The sequence below is a fragment of the Schistocerca piceifrons genome, chromosome 3 (genome assembly GCF_021461385.2).
Source record: "Schistocerca piceifrons isolate TAMUIC-IGC-003096 chromosome 3, iqSchPice1.1, whole genome shotgun sequence".
Taxonomy (NCBI): Eukaryota; Metazoa; Arthropoda; class Insecta; order Orthoptera; family Acrididae; genus Schistocerca; species Schistocerca piceifrons.
Genome location: NC_060140.1, coordinates 255,083,874 through 255,106,291, shown reverse-complemented (window position 1 = coordinate 255,106,291; position 22,418 = coordinate 255,083,874). Strand labels below are relative to the sequence as shown.

Here is a 22,418-nt window from a genome sequence, read left to right as displayed (position 1 = left end):
AGGTGAGATCTATTTGTTACCATTACACCCAAAATATTTTCTTCATGAGGGAGGTAGTTTTCAGAGAACACATTTAGTAATGTTTCACAGGATGCCTTATCATGCCTACCACTAACAAAACTGTAATTTTCCCAGTTAATTGTTAGATGATTAAAGTCTTCACCAGTGATTACAGTATGATTCCGGAACTTAACATACAAGTGAACTGAGGCTTTCTCTAAGGTTTTTGATTACATCAGGAGATGAGTCTGGTGGGTGATAGAAGGTTCCATTTATCATTTCCTATAGAGTCTGCATCTCACATGCAGCTTCAATTTCTTCTTGGTTGATTTGACTTTCTTGTCTACCACGACATCACCTCCATTTCCCATTTGCCTATCCTTCTGATACACATTTAAATTTTCCACCAGAATCTCACTGCTATCAATTTCAGGTTCAAACAAGCTTTCTGTACCTAGTATTACATGATCTTCGATGCTTTCCAGGAGCGCTTCATTTATTTAAAAAGTAGAGTATATGCGTTTTATATTGTGCTGCAACATATCAAAATTATAAATTTTGGAATGGCAGTTTGTAATTTAAACATGTTATTTGAAGTAGAAATAAGAGTTTGTTTAACAGAGATAAAAATATTACGTGATAGTGTCCTTAAATCAATTTGCACGACAAGGGTAGTAATGCTAGGAACATAACTTACTTTTGATTGACAAGATCAACAACTCACAGGCCCTCATTAAGTTGTATTCTATGGGGAAGCATAACAAAAACTTCGTTAAACAGCCTAATATTAATAACATGTCTAGACCTAAGAGTGATTTTTGTTGGTATTCCATGAAGGAAATAAATTGTTACAGCATCCTTACATTGTGCTTCTTGATAATAAAATACAAGTCAAGCAAAAGGACACAGCTGGTAATATTTCAAATATCGATTCTTTGAAATTTTAAAGATTTTAACAAAGCAAGGTGGGACCATTGTACCTGAAATGATTTACATAAAGAAATACTGATAATTGAACATCTGTCAAATACATGTGGAGCTAAATTTGTAGTGAGCCAATAGATGTTTTTTTGCAAACTGATACAGTTCATTTAAAAGTCCCCATTCTGCATTTCTTCATAAACATCATACTACTTCTGAAAGTTTCCAAATTCAAAAATTAGTCATAATTCACATTCTTGTGATCCAGAACAATGGGATCTTAAATAATCCTTATTTCCAACAGTGAGTGCAATAGCTTTGTAGATAAAATTTTAGTGACTCCAAAAATGCTGACATCTATTAAAAGAGTTTGTAGTTTGTTAATTATTAGATTTGTAAACTTCATTTTTAGCAACTTTTGGCAAGCTCTGGGAATCCCCAAGGAATTAAAAATTAATTTGCATGAAACAGTGCCTATAATTTTGCCTTTTTTCTAGTAATACAGGTCATAGTTAAACCAATTTGCTCTTTTGCTTGTTTTCAGAGTTTGCTATCTTTCATCATGTTTATTAATGTGTAATATCAGATTCTGATTTTTATTCTTATGCTTGTCTACAAGCATACAGAACAATCCTTGTTTAACCATCAAAAGTCAACATCTCTGTGTTGTTGGTGGCGAGTCCACATTATATAGTCAACTTAATAACATCTCTCACTGTCTATCAGTCAAGATTTAGAATTATTATGTGAATCAGTCCACACCTAAAAGTTAAATTGTCAACATCTCTGTGTCACTATCAGCCTCCAAGAAGTACTGTTATTATCTGTAGTCAATAATACAATATGAGAAATGAGGTGTAACTAAAATTAACATCAAGCTATTTGACAGACAGAGCCTGACTGTTGAGAGTATTGTAAACATGTTGTCAGTCTGTCGAAACACTCATGGTGCAGGTGCTGACCCATTATACATAAACTGTTAAAACTATTGACTGCAAGTTGATCATCACTATTTTACTGATGGCAATAAATGTGAAAGGACTGCAAATAGTACAGTGTTGTGTTTGTTGTTTAATAAACTAGTTTCTAAAACAAATTGTAACAAAAAACTGAAGGAACAGCAGAACTACTACCAAGGAAAAGCCCAGGTCAGTAACCTTACAAGCAGGGATAAAAGACAAGAAATTAACAGTTATTTACAACTTGTGGGGTTGGGGGTTGTTTGGGGGAAGAGACCAAACAGCGAGGTCATCGGTCTCATCGTATTAGGGAAGGATGGGGAAGGAAGTCGGCCGTGCCCTTTCAAAGGAACCATCCCGGCATTTGCCTGGAGCGATTTAGGGAAATCACGGAAAACCTACATCAGGATGGCAGGACGCGGGATTGAACCGTCGTCCTCCCGAATGCGAGTCCAGTGTGCTAACCACTGCGCCACCTCGCTCGGTTTTACAACTTGTACTGAAACTACATTGCAGTTATAAAAATTGAAGGACTTGAAGGGGAAGCAGTAGTTGAGAAGGGAATGAAACAGGGTAACAGCCTATCACTGATGTTATTCAATCTGTCTCTTGAACAAGCAGTAAAAGAAACCAAGAAGAAATTTGGAAAGGGAGAAGAAATAAAATTTTGAAGTTCGCCAATGACTGTAATTCTGTCAGAGACAGCAAAGGACTGTGAAGCACAGCTGAAAGAATGGATAATGTTCTTAATATCAACAAAAGTAAAACAAGGGTAACGGAATGTAGTGGAATTAAATTGAGTGATGATGATGGAATTACATTAGGAAATGAGAAAGTAAAAGTAATACACGAGTTTTGCTATTTTGGCTGAAGTGAAGAGGACATCTAATGCTGACTGGCTTTAGCAAGAAAAGCATTTTTGAAAAAGAGAAATTTGTTAACATCTAATACAAATTTATGTGTTAGGAAGAGTTTTCCAAAGGTATTTGTTTGGAGTGTAGGCTTGTATAGAAGTGAAATGTGGACGATAAGCAGTTCAGACAAGCAGAGAATTGAAGTTTTTTAAATGTAGTGCTACAGAAGAATGCTGAAGATTAGGTGGGTAGATAAAAAAAAAAATTGTGACACACCATCACTACACAACGGTATGCCCTTAGGCATCAAGGATTAGCCAGTTTGGTAACTGGGGGAAGTTTGGAGGGTAAAAGTTGTAGAGGGAGACCTAAGCATGAATAAAGAAGCAGGTTAAAATGGATGTACCCTGCAGTAGTTATTCAGAGATGAAGAAGCTTGCACAAGATCGACTAGTGTGGAGAGCTGCCTTGAACTAATCTTCAGACCACAGGAACAAGAAATAGCTACTAGAGAAAGACTTAACTTTAGAAGATAGAAGTGAATGAGCTATTCCTAGCTTTTTTTAAGAAAAAGGGATAGATTTGGGAAGGAGTGGTGGTAGGGCACTCAGACCCCCAGGCTGAGAGGGATCAACCAACACACACACACACACACACACACACACACACACACACACACACACCTCTAAGGCAGCTACATTGTGCCAGATGAATACACAGTGACAGGAGTGCAGTTCTACTGGTACACTGTGGTTAGTGCTTGTATCAGGTACAGTGTGTAAGGGAATAAAGATGATGTGGAGTGGGAAGAATGGTTGGGGGAGTGTGGCGTATGGCTCGAAGGGAGACAGCAAGTTCATAAGGTAGGAATACAACACATCAGCTCTGGTTAGTTCAGGCAGTCCATGACGACGATGACGAGTGGATTGGGAGACGGCAGAACAGAGGAAAGGGAGACTGTGGAGAAGAGGGTGCCTGCTGAAAGGATCTAAATGACACAGTTGTGAAGCAGCCATTGAAATCAAGCACATTGTGCTCAGCAGCACGTTTTTTCACCACTGTATTGATAACTCTGCTCTTGGCCTCCCCAGTCCTTCTAAACTGGTATTCTGTTGTCCACCCAACCTACTCATTATTCTTGTCCATCACTACACCACACACAACCCCTTGCTACATTGCCACATCCCTGTGGAAGACCCAGGTGCAAGATCTGATTCACAGGCTTATCCTATCCAATCACAGGGAGAGATACCTGTGACAGTAGCCAAGCCGTATATCAACTCAGTTGCAATTTCTGCACAGCAGTTTACGTGGGCATGGCAACCAGTCTACAGTCAACCCAAATAATAGGTCACTAACAAACTTTGACAAAGAAGAGAGTTGACTACCCTGTGACAATAACGTTGTTGAGCACAACATTCTCGATTTGAGTGGCTGCTTCACACAACTCATGCCATCTGAATAATTCCCTCCTGCACTAGCTTTTCTGAACTACATAGATGGGAGTTATCCTTGCAACATATCCTTCACAGCATGACTAATCATAAAGGTAGGGACCTTGGGGCAGTGGTAACGGTCTGGGAATCTCATACAGTTTGCCAAGGTTATTGCAAAAGTTAGGAGAATGACTGTGTATAGTGTGTGAAGGCAGCAATGGACAGATTATCTCATTTCAGGGCTTAACTTAAAGAAATAATAGCCTTGACATAGTAATGTATTGAGGCATTTGAGACCTGGTAAGTCCTGGGTGACAAGGGGGTGCTTCTCAGTTGTTTGGAAGTGGCAGCTATATTTGTCAGAAGGAGACAGCACAGGAGATTTGTCTGTGGACAAGATCTGTGGGGTAATGACAGGTTGATGAAAGCCTGGGAGAGCTTGTTGTTCAGGTGTAACGGGACTCAAGTGTGTGTGTTAGGGGTTCACTGTCAGAACAGATACACTTATCACATATTCCTACGCTGCAGGAAAAGGAATGTTTGATGTGGAAGGGGTGGCAGCTGTTGAAATTGAGGTACAGTTGCTCATTGGTTGGTTTGATATGGACTAAGATTTGAATATGTGCTTCAATAAGGAAGAGGTCAATGTTAAGAAAGGTAGCTTTGTATTTGACAAAGGACCATGTGAAACTGAGTTAAGAGGAGAAGTTAAGCTGATGCAGAAAGTGGAGGAGTTCTTTACCATGAGTTCAGATCATAAAGGTGTAACCAACAGATCTATACAAAGCCAAAGGGCCTAGTTTTTGGGTGTTGAGAGATATCTTTACCACAGTATGGGTGATCGTGATTCCCTAGATTCATTTTTAGGTATTGCCCTTGCAGGTGATGTAGGTACAGTTATGGATGAATTTGTCTTGGTGACAATAAATGAGTTTTAGGAAGACTTTCAAGTGGGTTTTGGGAGAACTAGTGTTCAAAACCCACATCCTTTCGTCTTTCCCTCTTTCCTGATGAAGCAACTGTGGGTTGCGAAAGCTGAGGGAAAGACGACAGGGTGTGGGTTTTAAGGGAGAGGGTAAGGAGTCATTCCAATCCCAGGAGCAGAAAGACTTACCTTAGGGGGAAAAAAAGGACAGGTATACAATCGCGCACACACACACACGTATCCATCCGCACATATACATACGTGTGTGTGTGTGTGTGCGCGCGAGTGTATACCTGTCCTTTTTTCCCCCTAAGGTAAGTCTTTCTCCTCCCGGGATTGGAATGACTCCTTACCCTCTCCCTTAAAACCCACATCCTTTCGTCTTTCCCTCTCCTTCCCTCTTTCCTGATGAAGCAACCGTTTGTTGCGAAAGCTTGAATTTTGTGTGTATGTTTGTGTGTCTATCGACCTGCCAGCACTTTCGTTTGTTGTCACATTATATATATAAAAACAAAGATGATGTGACTTACCATATGAAAGCGCTGGCAGGTCGATAGAAACACAAACAGACACATACATACACACAAAATTCAAGCTTTCGCAACAAACTGTTGCCTCATCAGGAAAGAGGGAAGGAGAGGGAAAGACGAAAGGAAGTGGGTTTTAAGGGAGAGGGTAAGGAGTCATTCCAATCCCGGGAGCGGAAAGACTTACCTTAGGGGGAAAAAAGGAAGGGTATACACTCGCACACACACACATATCCATCCACACATATACAGACAAAATATGTCTGCTTTTGTCTGTTTGTGTTTCTATCACCCTGCCAGCGCTTTCGTGTGGTAAGTCACATCATCTTTGTTTTTAAATATATCTTTCCCACGTGATATATATGAGTCATTTATGTCTGTGTGACATGTTGATTAATCTGGTATCCTATGGTCTAGGGAGAGAAAATAAATACTATGTGAAAAACTATCACTAAGTTGGCAGAAATAATGTAAAAAGACTTCATAAATTGATAGCAAAAAATAACGTTGCAGTGAATGCTTCACAGCACATTAGCAGGTGATCTGGATCCTGTCTCCAAATGCCTGCACCTCAGAACTTTCATCAGCACTTCACTACCTTGTTGGCGTGAATGTGATTTCTCCTTGTTACCTCATGCTTCTCATAAAGAAACCAGCATCTGTGCTGAAGTTTAGTGTTATACAGTAAATTATTTGAAGCATGGGAAAGAATGATTTTACAGCAACGCAGGTGGTTTCTGTCATTTTCTGGGCAAATTTCTAGCCTAGGCAATCAATCTCATTTAGATTTCAGTAATGCTGGTTATCCTCAGGGACATCACAGATCTTACTCAGTGACCATCATTAACATCTGACCAATACAAGCAACCAGAAAATGATGAATTAATTTTACCTGAGTTCTGTTGTTGTAGATATTTCACAAACTTTTCTGTTCTTTTCTTTGTGTAAGACAGTACACCCTTATATGATGTGCATGAAGAATAATTAAAATTCTTACAGCAAGTGTGAGGGGCCCCTTAACAAATATGACTAACAGGAGATATTGAATGGATGCAAATGGCAGCACGAATCATTACAGGTTTGTCTGACCCATGGGAGAGAGTCATGAAGAGGCTGAAATAACTTAACTGTGCGGTGTTACAAGATAGATGCAATCTGTTTTGCAAAAACCTACTTAAAAAATTTCTAGAATCAACTTTAAGTAATGATTATAGGAATATATTACAATCCCCTGCATATCACTCTCATGGGGATTGTGAAGACAAGATTAAAGTAATTACAGCATGAATACAGCCATTTAAGCAATTATTCTTCCTGTTCTCCATATGTGAATAGAACACGTGAAAGCCACTAATAAATGGTGCAATGCGATGTACTCTCTGCCATATAATTCACAGTGGTTTACAGACTATAAAAGTAGATCTACGGTAGCTGTTTCAGCATTATTTAAATTCATACACAGAATCACTGCAGTCTTGTGTTGTTGTGTGATGCACACAAAATTACATTTTGCATCCCACATTAGTGTAATTGGCACATCAACATAGTTCACTTTCACTTTGATGCAGTGTTTTATAACTATCTGATACACAGGCAGTTCATCAATAACCATAAACTGATGCACACAGAGGATGAACAATTTTCGTAACACTGTATGTAAGTAAAGAAGCAATTACAGGTTTATATGGTATCCTAACTAATAATTACAGTTTTACACTCAATGGATTTTTCAATAGTCTTCCAAAAGCTTCCCATTCTGTTCGCAACAGTATATTAAAAATTGTTTTTGCAGAGTATTTTAATGCAAAAGCATACTACTCCATGTAAGTGTGTGAGGAAGCAGATTTAAGTGACATGCAGTTCTAACTAATTGCTTTCATACTAAGTTTTAACAAATCAATGGTTAAAAGATTCCTGCATATATAATTTTCACATTGTATGTAACAATGAGTCACTGATGTAAATGTCATAACATTTTATGTACCACATCTCTCAGCGTTACAAATAAATATTTACATCAATAATATGTTAAATGTTCTCAGGTCAATAAACTCTACTCTGTTCTAACACCTTTAAAACAATATTTATTATGTCTCAAGCCAATATAAAAACAAGTTATGAATATACAAGGGAAGTTCTGGCAGAATATAAACACTTCTGGAGTAAAGGCGATCAGTCACGAACTGCAGAAGCACTGAGTCACCTATAAGCACACGCAAAACAGAGAGAACTTGCTAGCTTTTGAAATAAATCTTTGTGAAATATGAGTACAAATACACACACAAAACATGTAATGTAATAATTAAAATATTCCTCAGTCTGAGCACAACAGCAAAATTTTAAAACTATAATAGTTTAACACACGAACAGCTTTTTATGCACTTCTCCTTTTTAAACTTATTATTTTCTGTCTATTACACTTTTTGGTTAGTTTACTGTTACATTTTTTAGTTTTCACTAGCTTAGCACTCGGTGTTTCTCTTGTTCTCTTGCATAGGCTTGTATGACATGCAATTTTTTTTTTTATTTGATTTGATTGAATTTTTATGTTGTTCACAAACTGCAACACCTTCTAAGCTTTTCATGCTAATTAAAGCCATACAAGCATGGTGTTTTCCAAACATGCTTCTGACCAAAAAGCAATTATGGTAGCTGGAGTCCAAGGTTTTTGTTAATCATATCTTTAGCATTCTTTTGGAGATAATTCCATTGCAACTTTCATCCCTTAACAAATATTTATATCTAAACAAGAAGTGAAATACCAATTCTGAAAATTTAGCTTTAGTTTTTTTTTATGTAAAGAAATATTTTCTTAAAAATTTTCATTCCCAATTGCACTACCTTAGGGGTTGAGTTTCCAGAAAAACACTTTTTTAAATTTCTAACTGAGAGGTCAAATACCAGTGTCATAGGTGTAACCTTAAAATCCTTTTGTAATTACTTATTTTCAAAAAACTTTCACCACTGTTTTACCTCCTTAGTGGTTAAATCTCCAAAATGCTGAAATATATATTTTTTATTTTCTGACTGAGAAACCAAATACCAGTTTTTGTAGTTCTATCTTCAAATTTCCCTTAGCAGCAACAGACTTTCAAAAAGCCTTCATCCCCTTTTTCACCCCCTTAGGAGGGGAATTTTGGACAATCCCTTCTTAAACGAAGCCAACAGTGTCATATCCAAATTTTGAGTTTCTATCCTTAGCAGTTTGGGCTGGGCAGAGTGAGTCAGTGAATCAATCTAACTCTATTTATCCCCTCAGTGATTGTATTTCCAAAACCAGTGACATACATACGTTTTATTTCTAACAGAAAAGTCAAATACAAATTCTCATTGATTTACCTTCAAAAATGAAATTTTTCCATAATAACTTTTATACTCTGTTTAACCTCCCAAAGTTTTAAAAATGATCTCGTAATAAAATATTTTCGTAAAAAATCTCGTCCCCTATTTCACCCCCTTAGGGTTGGAATGTAGAAAAATCCCTCCCACACCTTCTACAAATTTCAAGTTTCTATGCTTAGTGGGCACTGATGAGTCAGTCAGGACACTGCCTTTTATACATAGAGATTAATTTTTAAAGCTACAGAGTGCTGGCACTAATTATCATGCTCTGTGTAAGCCTTAAAAATTTTCATTCCCTATTGCATTATGGGTTGAGTTTCCAGTTTCTTTCATGTGTACCCGTTGGTGATTCAAAACTTCTGCTTTTCGGTGAGTGGTCCCTTTACTCCTTAAGTATTTAAAAAGTAACTTATTATACATGTGTCACTCAATCGCTGACAGTCCCCTTCTGACTTCAAGTAACCTTGTATTCTGTGACCCTGTGAAAGTCTTTGATTGTGTGAATTACGAAAGTCTGTTTGCCAAACTGAAGTGTTGTGGTACCTCTCTTGCATGGGTGTAGTCCTACTTGCACAACAGAGAGCAGAGGGTCACATTCACAGACTGTATTACAGACATGAAACTAACCTCACAATGAGGAAAAATAACATGTGAAGTGCCACAAGGGGGGATATTTAACTCATTTGTTTTTAATCCACTTCAGTAATATTCCAATTACTGGATTTTCCATTGTTTAATTTCTTTAAAAGGCAGTTCAAAAACTGTAATTTTGCTGATGACACAAGTATACTAATCAATATCCCACACTCAATCTCAAAAGCACAATTCAGATGGTAACTGAACACAGCTACAAGTGGTTCACAGATAACAATTTCCACGTCTAAATCTTGCAAGCACTCATACTACATAATTTCCAGCTAGCAACAGAAGTAGACATTAAAGATCATACACTACTTAAATGATATTCATAGTTTAAAATTCCTTGGGGGACCAGATGGATAGCAGCAGATAAACTCAACAAGAGGCTCAGTTCAGTGTCTTATGCCCCTAGAAGCATATCTCATTATGCTGACCTAAAGACAAGAATCTTAGTTTACTAGCATATTTTCTCTCTGTTGTCTTATGGAATTATCTTCTGAGATAGTGCACCTAAAGTAAATAAAGTGTTTGTTCAGCAGTAAGAATATTACAAAGTTGATACCTGTACATCTTCACGAGTAGTTTTTATCTATCCATTTACATTATCTTATAAATAACTGGTTACTTCCATTGTTATAGAAGCCTTTTAAAGGATCTTTGCCAAAAAACAAAAATTGGTAAAAGTGAACTTAAGGTGTACTATGAGGTTTCTGTTGCAAGCTGTTGTTGGCAACTGCTGGCACAATGAATGATGAGAAGAGAACACGACAAATTGTGAGTCAATTGTCAGTAGACAATCAGAATGATCGTTTAAATTCCTACAGTTTGTAAATAAAGTTAGCTGGTATTTCCTTCTGTTGGGTTACAATTTAACCACATAGACAGAATTTTTGGCATAATCAGCAATAAGACATAAAACAAGATTACTGCAATGACAATCATTATACCTCAGATTATGCTACATTCAGTCTATTACAGTGACCATATTTGTATCGTGGAATTCATTGGCTTCGTCAGCTCACAACCAACTTGGCACCTTCCAACCAAATCTACGTCTCGCGCTTCATTATAGGTCAGTTAGCACATTTAGTTTTCTCCCTACTCTCCATATCAGACACAAATCAATTTGCATACTCTGCCAAAAGAAATCATTAGATCCAGCTACTCTCATTGGCTTCTGTATACTATCATCCGATTCGCTACAACCGACAGAAACAAACTGCCAACGGCGGCATGCAGCGGAAGAGTCTGGTACACTGTAAGTGCACTCCGGTTTAAAAATCAGTTTCTGCTAAAGTGTAATTTACACCATGACAACAAACGCAAGGCAAAAAAATGTATTTTATGTGGACTCTGTCTCTTTGTCTAGGGTTCAAAAGGGAGTTGTGTACTCCAACAACCTCCCATCCAACAAAGTAAGACATTGGGATTCCCTATGAATTCAAAAGAAAATTAAAAACATATTTCATTAGCTGCTCCTTCTACAATTTATACAGAAAACGGGTTAAGTTTATATTATTTCCTTCTTTCTTGTAATGTACACCTCGAGTCATTCTACAGCCCTTAAGGAAACATGATGGGCAGGTAGGTATATGAATGAATGAACATTAGTAGTAGTATTTCCAAATTCCACCACACGGAAACGCTGCTGAATCCAATGCCACATTATGTATTTGATAACACTTACTGGCACAGTCCTGGTTAACACCACTACAGCAAGGCCAAGCCATTCCATAAGTGACAAAGTATTGCTTTCAGGCAGACATATTCATGTAATTTCATATTTTTATTCAAGGTGTTAAATGGGTTACACTGTAAAGAGAGCTATAAGGTTATGGCTGTCAACTTATACTCACCTGGTGTTATGAAATGCACCACATTATAGCTATGCTAAAAGATGTTCAGAGCTCACAGTGATACAGGAGTTGGGGGAGTGGAGGACTACCACTGGAAAACAAAAACCACATGAGAGAACATAATTTACCATTAAGAAGAGTTGCTATGTGGGAGCAACACTTTGCATAGCAATGGAACTTTAGGTATGAAATACCAAACATACTTTCAGTCTACAACAGAGACCATTCTAAGTGTAATTAGCTACATAGTTTTCAAATAATTGTGTCCGTTCAAACTAGAGCAGTTGTTACCACTGTAAATGGCTGAAATTGTCATAGTGGGTTTTATAGATAAGTAATTTTACAGGCCATGTCCTCTAAAATATGTCTGAAATGGAAGAATGGAAACACTTTCATGTAAGTTTGTCTTCCTCCTCCTGACACTGTGCCTAGTAGTCTCTAGTCGCTGAACACCTCACCAGACAGCACTCTTCTTACCCCCACCCATACCCTGCCATCCCTCCCCCTTTCCCACCCCATTACAGATTGCTATTCACATGAAAGTCACTTTCCATTGGTAGCTGCTGGTGGTAGCAGTCATGTGTGTGTGTGTGAAAGGTATGCTTGCTTGTGTGTGTGTGTGTGTGTGTGTGTGTGTGTGTGTGTGCGCGCTTTTTTTTTTTTTTTTTTTTCCCCCCCCCCCCTGAAGAAAGCTTTGGTTGAAAGCTATAATGTGTAACAGCCTTTCTGTTATGCCTGTCTGCGACTCAATGGGTCATTTTTATGGTGAACTGAAATATATAACTTCCTAAAATGTTTCTGCTAATGCAGATTGCCCACAAAGTTCTTCAAACTTTTTCTTTACTCCTGCAGGCCATCATTCAGCATGTCCTCCCCTTGTAGTATTCTCAGATTCACCTTATCCTTCACTTGGTTTCTCCATCTTCTTCTAACAGTTTTCTTCCATATTCTGTCCATTCTAGAGCCCTTCTTTGTAGTCTTTTTTCCCATTCTTTTAATGTACCAAAATCATTTCAGCCTGTTTCTCTGCATAGTTTCTTTCATAGGATTGATCTGAAGTGTGTTACATATTGTTCCATTTTTTTATCCTGTCCCTTCTCGTCTTGCCCAGGATCCTTAGTAGAAAGCACATCTCTGTTACTTGTATTCTACACACTTTCTTTGTCCAGGTCCAACATTCTGACCCATGGGTCAAAACAGGTGACAATACGATCTGTATAGTAATCAAAATAAAATCCTCCTGGTCATAACTGAACAGGGTAGGGAACTTAATACATAGTCAGTGGAGCACAAAATCAGTATTATAAGTCAATTATTTCAATCAGCCTCCATCGTTGAGAAATATCCATTATACATAAAAATCTCCTTTATCTCATGAGTAATAATAATGCATTCACATATATATGCATACATGTTTTCGCATTCCATCTTAGATTTTCCATAGACAAATTTAGTTTCTATGTATGGCTTAAGCTTGATTTTGCAAATTGGCAGTAATGTTTAAATTACATAACATTACTCACACAATTACCATCTCAAAGCCAACAATAATATATGCTGTGTTCAAAGCTAATTGCTTGCTATTATATGGTGATTACTTCATGTATTGCTTCACTCGGTAGTAATGTTATTTCATCACAGCATGTGGAGCAGGACATGCATTTTAGTAATGATCTTTCTGTATTACATTCAGTTGTCCAGACCTATACAAATGCATATAATGTCAAAATTAAAGATGGAGTGGAAATAACCAGACTATGGAATGACAACAGATAATGTAATATAAGATAGAGCAAAGTATTTTTCTCCCTCTGAACCACCAAGACTGGAATGCACTATAAAAATTATTCTATATAATGACACGAAATAAAAATAAATGTGGAGGCCTATTGGACTAAAATTATTCAGTGTAAAAAATTTCAATGCTCAATTACATGATTTTCCAGTTTTACCTAGTCCAATTTACAGTTATTGAATGCTCATGTAATGAACTCTAAACCAGAACTACATAATGCATATAAAAAAGTTAGGCCTAGTAATATGGAGTGTTGTTAATTTAGTTAAACAAAATTTACAAAAGTCCACTACATCCACATTTCACGATGTTTCAATATCTGGCAAAACAATAAAAAATAATGGACAGAAAAAGTTGCAAGATTCAATTGCAGTGATAATTGTGACCAACAGTGCTTTATTACAATCTATTCTATTTATATCATTTCATAAACTTTATGTATGGTTGTCACAGACAAATAATATGAAAATAAATAAGTGCACACAAATTGAAATTTTATTCATCTCTTCTTCCATGTAAATTTTTTCCTAGCCTTTTCTTGGCCAGGTTTCTTCCTTTCACGACGCCTGTAGTCCCTTGTTAACAGTCCAGCTAAACGCATTTTTTCTAGCATTTCTTCGTCTACAAAACTGCGTAGCCCCCATGCTATGCCCCACCTTATTGCTCCTGCCTGTCCAGAAGGTCCTCCTCCAGTTACAACAGCTTCTACGTCCACTTTATTAAGCATTCCAGTGAAAATAAGGGGGAAAAGAAGCTGTTCGCGTTCTTGGGTCAGTCTGAAATAATTAATATCGCAACCATTCACCTGAAACTTCCCTTCACCTGGATATCTTACCGTGACTTCACCTCTTGCAGATTTGCGTAAGCACTGTTTAACAGTTACAAACTGCTTTCCATCTTCACCTAATTCGGGTTTCGGTATTTCATAATTCCTTGTCTGCATTATCAATGGTTTTCGATACTGGAGAATAAAGTCCTTTTTTAGAAATGAGTATGGATGTTTTAGTAGTCTATCCATTGCAAGTAATAAACTGTTATATTCTGTGTCGTGTAAACGTTCAACAAGCAATTTTTCTAGGCTCTCCTTCGGCAGCCACTCTGTTCCTGTAACGTCCAAAGCTTGATCACTTTCTGGTTTAAGATGTTTACGTACCATCCTGTCCTCGTGTTTATTCAAGTAATCCAGATTGCTTACAATATCATGGAGCAAACCAAAATAATTTGGCTTTCCAGTATAGAACAGAAAGTGATAGGGGCGCCCAGTTTCGTCAAACTCCGCTGCTTTTTTCTGAGGAAAAACTTCTTCTGGAGGTTTCATAATGGGTCTTGCTTTTGGGTCGAATAATCCTGATGGAAATAGATACTGAATAGCATTATCAATGTCATCTTGTGTAAATGTATCCGGATCTTCGCCCATCATGTTTGCCAAATGCCGTTTACCTAACTTAAATTCGTGTTCTTGTTGTTTCATGAACTCATCATGTTTTCGAGCCCTTTCCAAGTATGCTTTCATAGCTTTGCTGATTTTTTCTTTCTTTTGTATATCTGGAGAACCAGTTGCACTTAATGTTTTCATGTCTGTACTATATAATGATGCGCTGCTCACGCTATAAATTTTAACACAACATACACATTCCTGCTTGACATAAATAGGCACGATTCCATGCCACAATCTACGTAAAGCCGATGCTTGGCGCACTACAAACGGATTCATGTTTTCACTGACAAAAGTTTTGTATGTTTTTTTGTTAAATGGAAGCACTTGAAGATCTCACACCACTAAACCGCAGCATACTACACTGGGGACACATTATCTTTTTTCTGCACTTGCATTCAAATATTTACGATTACCGCCGTACTCACAGTAACATGCGCATAACAAACACTTTAACCCGTTTTTGCCTGAGAAGTTAAATCCAAAACAAGGGTAGCAGTAGATAATACACTCACCTTCGTCTTTATCGAAGTAAAATATTTACGTCAAGAATGATCGAATTTCCAGAGATCTTTTGCGTGCGATCAGTGTAGCTGTAGCACCTGTCAAGTGAAGGCGTTCAGTTGACATGTGTATTCTGTTGTTGCGAACGTGTAGCAAATGTATAACTTTACCGACCCGTCACTATTACCAGATGTTTCCTGCAATGCAATATGCAGTGAAGGTTATGAAGTAACTAATTTAACATCATCAAATGCTCAAGAAAGGCGAAGAGGCTTTATGGTTTACAATGCTGTAAAACCACCGGTTGAAATAACTTTGCAATTTATATGCAAAATTAATTTGAGTCATATTTGTATCTGGCCGACAGTTGGCAATCAAAAGTCGTGTGGGTTTGAAATAGAGGTAAAAGACAGCTATGGAGAAGGAGTCGATGAATTTGTTACAACAGGAAAGCGGAGCTTCGGAGTAGAACCTGGCATCGTGTTTTTTAGAAGGGACTGTCGTGATAATGAATTATCAGTTCCTGCGCAATTTCTTAAACATCCTTTGATAAACAAACAGAACGCACTTTCCAATTCAGACTGCTTGAAAATCAAGATCTATAAAACGTATAACTCAACTCTTGCAGCATTGGGACGCATTGAAGTGTGGGGAACGGTCAGCGGTTCGTGTAGTCAGTCGACAAAAGAAACAGTCAGGAAATTATATAGCAAACGGACAGACAGGAAACTTACTGAAATTTCAGGAAGTTGTGTGAATGTGTGCAAAATACAAGGTGAAAAACATCACGCAGTCCCTGCAGACGCAAGTGGATTAATCATACCAGACGATTTTAAGGACGCAATTACGTTAGATATAATGAGTGTTCCAATGATTTTACCAAGTGGAAAAGTTGTGGATCAAAGCACACTAGAAAAGCATGAAATGCATGAAGCCAGATGGGGCCGCCCACCAAGTGACCCTTTCACTGGTAAACTGTTTTCCAATAACAGTCATCCAGTTTTAGCTCCAGCATTAAAAGCAAGAATTGACAAATTTCTTATAGATAATGCACATTGCCAAGAACTATTTACAGTAGCTCGTACCAGTGGAAGACGGGAGACACACAGTTTAAGTCAAAGTGCATGTGCAGTTACTAACAAGGACAATGTTGCAGTTCCAGCAATCAACACTGATGCTGTTTATTTACCAACCAGTTCTAATGATGCCACCTTTAAGGTCTGTTCTGAAAAATCTGATAGCAGCAAACATGATAAAACTGATGGGCCTACCAACAACAGATCTATCACCATTTGCAGTGAAAATTTTTTAAAAACACAAAAAAATTATGAGGAGGGACAGAAGAAGGGGGAAGGAAAAGGAAGTGTGTCATTTGATGAGATTTTGGAATCAAAATTAAATGTAGCTGTGAAGTTAGCATTAGCGAATCGTCCATCATTTGTAAATTGTGATAAGCCTGCGAAACATACAAAAACTGCATGCAGTGATTGTGATGGAAACCAGCTTCTATACATTTTGTCTTGTAAGCATTTGTTTTGCAGGCACTGTCTTTTTAAAAAAGCAGCACAAAAAACTATGATATGTTCTGTTTGCAAATTTCATTATACACATACTGATCCATGCAGATATCATGTAACATGAACTGTTTATTTTGTTATTAAATTTGTATTCATGAATTACAGCATTTGTTTTCTGCCAGTATGATGATAATTTAACCTTTGATATTTTACTTGAATCTCGAGGTAAGTGACGTTTAATGTGTAGTTGTGTAATAGATTATATCTAAAAACAAAGATGATCTGACTCACCAAACGAAAGTGCTGGCAGGTCGATAGACACACAAACATACACACAATTTTGTTTGTGTGTGTTTGTGTTTCATTTGTTTGTGTTTGTTTGTGTGTCTATCGACCTGCCAGCACTTTCGTTTGGTAAGTCACATCATCTTTGTTTTTAGATATATTTTTCCCACGTGGAATGTTTCCCTCTATTATATTCATATGTGTAATAGATTATGCGGAATTAAATATCTACTACTTGGTTGAAAGTACACAAGTTGCATAACTGTGTAAATGGTGTTAAGATTTGTCTTCCACATTTAACAGTATTATTTTTGTCCTGAAAATATACGGTATTACTTAGCTATAAATTGTTTTTTGTGAACCCTTGTACGATTAAGGAACTTTTGGGATGGGAAACTACAATAAAACATTAGCAGAGAGGAGAAACTATATCAAATGATTGTGAATGCTTCATGAAATACAATGTGTAATTGCTAACAGTCTATCTGTAATCCATGTGCCATTACGTCATACTCTGTGGGACTGGTTGTGGCCCATAACCAAGATGTAACCCAGGACAGAAAGATGGTCAGTGTTGTTTGTAATATCATCTGTCATTTTTTACTGCAGATCTAGATTTCAGCTAACAGTGCCGCTATCATCAGTGCTCTAAAGGTAGTCATGTAGAGTCAATGTAATTATAACAACACACATTCCAATATAACTTAGGCATGTACAAGCATTAATTGACTTTCTGCCCATGCAGCATTGGTTGGCGTAGGCTATATGATTTAATCTGATCATGTTATATGGCTTCAAGCTAACTGATTATTCTCTATAAATAATTTCTATGATTTTGCATGAACTAGTTTTTCACATTGGTAATTGAGCAATAGCAAGGAGGATTTCAAAATGTTATTATGTAAGTAAGTCTGTACATATTAGCAAAATATATAACAACTTGTTACAAAAACTTGCATGGTAGCTACTCCTGCAAACAAATTTGTGAATTGTAATTGTATGCAGAACTTGAGAAGCTTTTGGTTTCTCCCAGACTGTAACCATCACAATATCTGATAATTTACTTCTAAATCCATCAGATAAATGCAAAAACCATAATCAGTTAAGCATCTGATTGTGATGGTTAAATGGTAGCAATAAAGCATCCCCATACAAACACTTGAAAAATTTTTGGCACTTCAACACTCCAAGGAATATTCCAAAGAACCACAACTTGATCCCACAGTACTGAGAATATGGGGCTGTCTCATAAACGAACTTAAAATTAACAAAGACTTAAAGCACTTTAGCAATACTTGTGTTATACACATAAGTAATTTTGGTTGAGAGTTGTTTACCAATTGCAGCATGCACCTAAACTGGTCAGGTAAAACAACATTAGGCACCATTTTAAATGCATGACTTATGGAAGAAAATGACAAAACTCCACATTCAGACTCTATTCTCCCCAGCTCTCCGTCTAAAGTCCTAGTTGCCCTACCATCTCCCAAAATTCCCACTGTATGCCACAACAAGTGGCACTTTACCATCCTGCACCCCTACACTCCCCACCCTAGCCTCCTCCTTACTTCCATCACCCAGACTGTTTTTCCCATTGTGGTCTGTTGCTTCTTGCTGTGTGACCTTGGCAGCCAGAGACACTGGTCCTGTGTGTGAGAGTTGCTTTCGCGTGAATGTGTTTACGCATATGTGTTGCCTAATTCAGGAGGAGGCCTTTTGGCCAAAACTTACTTGTTTAGCAGTTTTTTGTTTTGCTTGTCTGTGACTCAGCATCTCCACTATATGGCGAGTAGCAGTCTACCTTTTTCATAATATTGTCATTATTCCATCTTAGACATTCCATTATATGCTGACAAATAAGAGTTTCAGCATGTAGCCATGTTTACAAACTAATTTGTAATGTGAATGTAAAATGACTCATTCCACATCATTATTATTTGTTGTGCAGAATTGTCTGTGGAACAAGAAACTAAGTAACTAGAAGAAGTTGACATTTTTAAAATCTTGGGAATAATAAATTCAATTGTGAGGTGCATACCATAGAACTGCTGAAGTACCTAAACAAAGCTCTGTGTGCAATGCAAATGTTGTCAGACATAGGTGATTTGAAAACGAAAAAGCTGGAATACTGTGCTTCTTGCTTTCATTCTATAAAGCCATATGTTGTTGTTTTTTTTTTTTTTTTTTTTTTTTTTTGGGGGGGGGGGGGGGTGTAACTCATCAATTGAAACGAGCAGTTTTTGGGCGCAAAAATGTGTAATAAGAATTATTTATGGTGTGAACTCATGAACATCCTGCAGTGGCAATAAAAAGTTTAACTACTAATATAGTTCAGTTTAAGAGGGGCCTAAAGGACTTATTGGTGGCCATGTCATTCTACTCCATAGATGAATTTCTTAGTAGGACCAACTGATGTTTATATTTTACTTATAATATCAAATAATTCAAATATTAATACCATCTGATTTGTGTAAAAATTCAATGCAATAATGTTATAATTGTAAGTAAATGTTCTAAAATGAATTTTCCATCGGATGATGCATTGCTGATGCTAGCCTAAGAATTATCGTATGCATCCAAGCGTGTTGAACATTTACGTGTTTTGTGACATGTTATTTATTACCTTTTAAATGAAAACAATATAACATGGAGTTTCCTTTTAAATAAAAATATGTTTTAAGGTTTTTTGTACTTATTCCACATCCACGATGACCAATTCACAAGGGATCTGTTGAAGATACATAGGCGTATTTGTTTTTATGACATGTTTTATGATGTTTGGGGTCTCCTCAATATGGATTTATTGAAACGAAAGTGCATCTAATCTTATCTGGAGGTGATTGGTAATTTATGTAAGGGGAGAGGGGTGGGAAATCATACAGTGCATTTAAATTAAGAGAGTCATAGTATGGAACAATATACTGAAATGTGGAGTAGAGATTATGTACTATGAATGACTTGGTTGTAGTGTTAGCACCTTACAGGGAATATGAATGTGTCTGAGGCAGTTACATTCACTTTTATCCCATCTACCCTCAAAATCCAAGAACTTAATTATTTCAGATTATTATAATGTAAATTTTCTATTTCAGATTATTATAATGTAAATTTTCTAAATGAGAGCTCTAGTACAGTAGATTTAGAACACCTACTAGCATCTTTTATCTTTATGGTAGCAGTAGATTTTTCTGACTAGAGTTACTTATAACTTTCAAAATCTGATTGGGTATATGTTTAATTTTATAGATAAGTCAAGAGTAAACAATATCAGTATACCTCGGTTATTAATGACCTTTCTGACCATGATGATCAATTGCTTATGCACACCGACATTTTTGGAAATCTTTTACGGCAATAAATAAATGATGAGACACTTAGAAATTTCAACTACAGACTGCAAGAGAGAGACTGGAGTCCAATTTTCTATGAAACAGCTGCAAATAAAAAGTATAGTACATTCTTAAATGGATTCATGTTCTTTCTTTAGTCTGCTGGTTGAAGCTACCTTTCCCAAATTAGTAATAATAATAATAATAATAATAATAATAATAATAATAATAATAATTAGAAACAATGATATGGGCAATGACAAGAAGACATGGCTCACTGCAGGATTAAAAATAGCCTGCTGAGTAAAGAATATGGTATCCCAGAAAGTGTAATGACCCAAAGAAATGGCATCACTACAAACTGTACTATAGCTCAATAAAAAAAGTAATAAATAAGCCTAAGAGTATGTGCTTGAAAACTGAAATTTAGAACTCAGAAAACAAAGCAAAAAGCATTTGGAATGTGATAAAGAGGAAAACTGGAGGAAAACAAGGAACATGACATGCATAGAAATTGAACACAGTCATAGTACTGTAAAGCAATAAAGCAACCTGAAATGGTTGCAGAAATCTTGAACAAAGATTTTTTTGATTGTAGCAGTGAAGGCAAACTGTAAATGATCCATGGATGAAGCAGTGGCTCATATACAGAAAGCTAGTAACAACAGAACTGCACAGGTATCCTTACCTCTTGCTACAGTGATTGAGACTGAAATTTAATTAAGTCATTAAAAATTAAAATGTCTGTTAATATTTCGTGTAAAATATTGTTATAAATATATAAACCCTGTCTTATGCACATATTCAGTACATCTCTGCAAGAAAGAATTGTCCCTGATACACCGAAACTGACTGTAGTGACACCTCACTCTTAAAAAAGTGATAAAAGTAATGTCAGAAACTATCCCCCAATCTCACTTTTAACTATATTTTTCAAAATCCTTGAAACAATCGTGCTCAGATTGAGTGTCAATCATCTCAACTTCTACAATATTCTCAACAAAAGACAGTTTGAGTTTCATGCTGGTCTATGTATTGAACAAGCAATACTCTCTTTTTAATAATTAAGTTTTTGGAATCATTAACAAAAAAATGTCTCCAGTAAGTATTTTTTGTGATCTCTTGAAAGCATATGACTGCATAAACCATCAAATTATTTTGAAAACGGCAGATTGTTATGGTTTGGGGTTACTGTCAGTTTGTGGCTTCAGTCATAACTAAAAGATTGAAAGCAGGCTGTAATGCTGAACAGCTCATTAGGAGAGCCTGCCTCATCTAAGTGGGGCAGCTTAAGTTGCAGTGTGCCACAAGGCTCCGTTTTAGATCCACTGGTGTTTTGTATTTCCCCTCTGTGTTTTGATACAAAGAGTAAATTTAAATTTTCACATATTATACTACAGTTCTTATTGATGAACTGTCAGATAACAATCTTGAACAAACTGTGAACAAAGTTTTAACTGAAATCTTAAATTGCTTTTAATGAAACGGTCTCTCACTCAATGCAGGTAAAACCAATTACATGGAGGTTCCATTCAACAGAAACAGGTCTTGAAGAAAATAACAAGTATAGAGATCAAACAATACAAGAAGTTGAGGATACAAAATTACTGGGTGCTTATATAGATAGCAAATGTAACTGGTCAACCTATATTCTTCATCTTTGTAGAAGACGTAACTGAGCATTAATTGCACTATGGGTTATTGGTTCAGTTGTTAAAGTAGATACCATCAAGGCTTCCTATTTTGGCAACTTTGATTTGGATTTAGGTAGTTGTCATCAGTGTGTGTGTGATATTTACTTATTTCCTTTGAACTGTATTGTGAATATGTGATGTAACAGGCTGATGTAGCAGCAGAAACGAAAGTATTTTATTTGTGTGTTCTAATGACATTTTGTGACAGCCATGCTGTAGATAGGTAAGAAACAAAATATGAGTATCTCTGCCCAGCTCTCTCAAGCAGCTGGAGTCGGATATCCAAGTAGTGGAGAAATCACTGGTTTCTCTTTACAAAGACAATAGCAAATAACATATTTACAACACAAGAACACAAAACAGTTCTGAACATGTATAATTTGACACTTCCACATCCTTG

General features: G+C 36.7%; 3 protein-coding genes across 5 annotated transcripts in view; 1 reads left to right on the top strand and 2 right to left on the bottom strand.

The window, feature by feature from the left end:
• The window catches only part of LOC124790128 (golgin subfamily A member 6-like protein 22), an 88,428-nt gene extending 72,996 nt beyond the window's left edge, over positions 1-15,432 (bottom strand). The window contains exons 1-3 of one of the 3 annotated variants that reach the window (XM_047257702.1): positions 15,205-15,432; positions 12,983-13,162; positions 11,460-11,550 (exon numbers count right to left, since the gene is read on the bottom strand). The gene's annotated coding sequence lies outside the window, so the exon portion shown is untranslated. The remainder of the gene's footprint in view (positions 1-11,459; positions 11,551-12,982; positions 13,163-15,204) is intronic. The other 2 variants (XM_047257701.1, XM_047257703.1) reach the window with 2 other exon arrangements.
• On the bottom strand, positions 13,631-15,164 carry LOC124790127 (28S ribosomal protein S9, mitochondrial). The gene has a single exon (XM_047257700.1). It carries the CDS (start codon positions 14,966-14,968, stop codon positions 13,754-13,756), a length of 1,215 nt encoding a protein of 404 aa, XP_047113656.1. The 5' UTR covers positions 14,969-15,164; the 3' UTR covers positions 13,631-13,753.
• LOC124790126 (RING finger protein 37) lies at positions 15,278-16,869 on the top strand. The gene has a single exon (XM_047257699.1). The coding sequence runs from the start codon at positions 15,350-15,352 to the stop codon at positions 16,832-16,834; it is 1,485 nt and encodes a 494-aa protein (XP_047113655.1). The 5' UTR covers positions 15,278-15,349; the 3' UTR covers positions 16,835-16,869.
• The last annotated feature ends 5,549 nt before the right edge of the window (positions 16,870-22,418 follow it).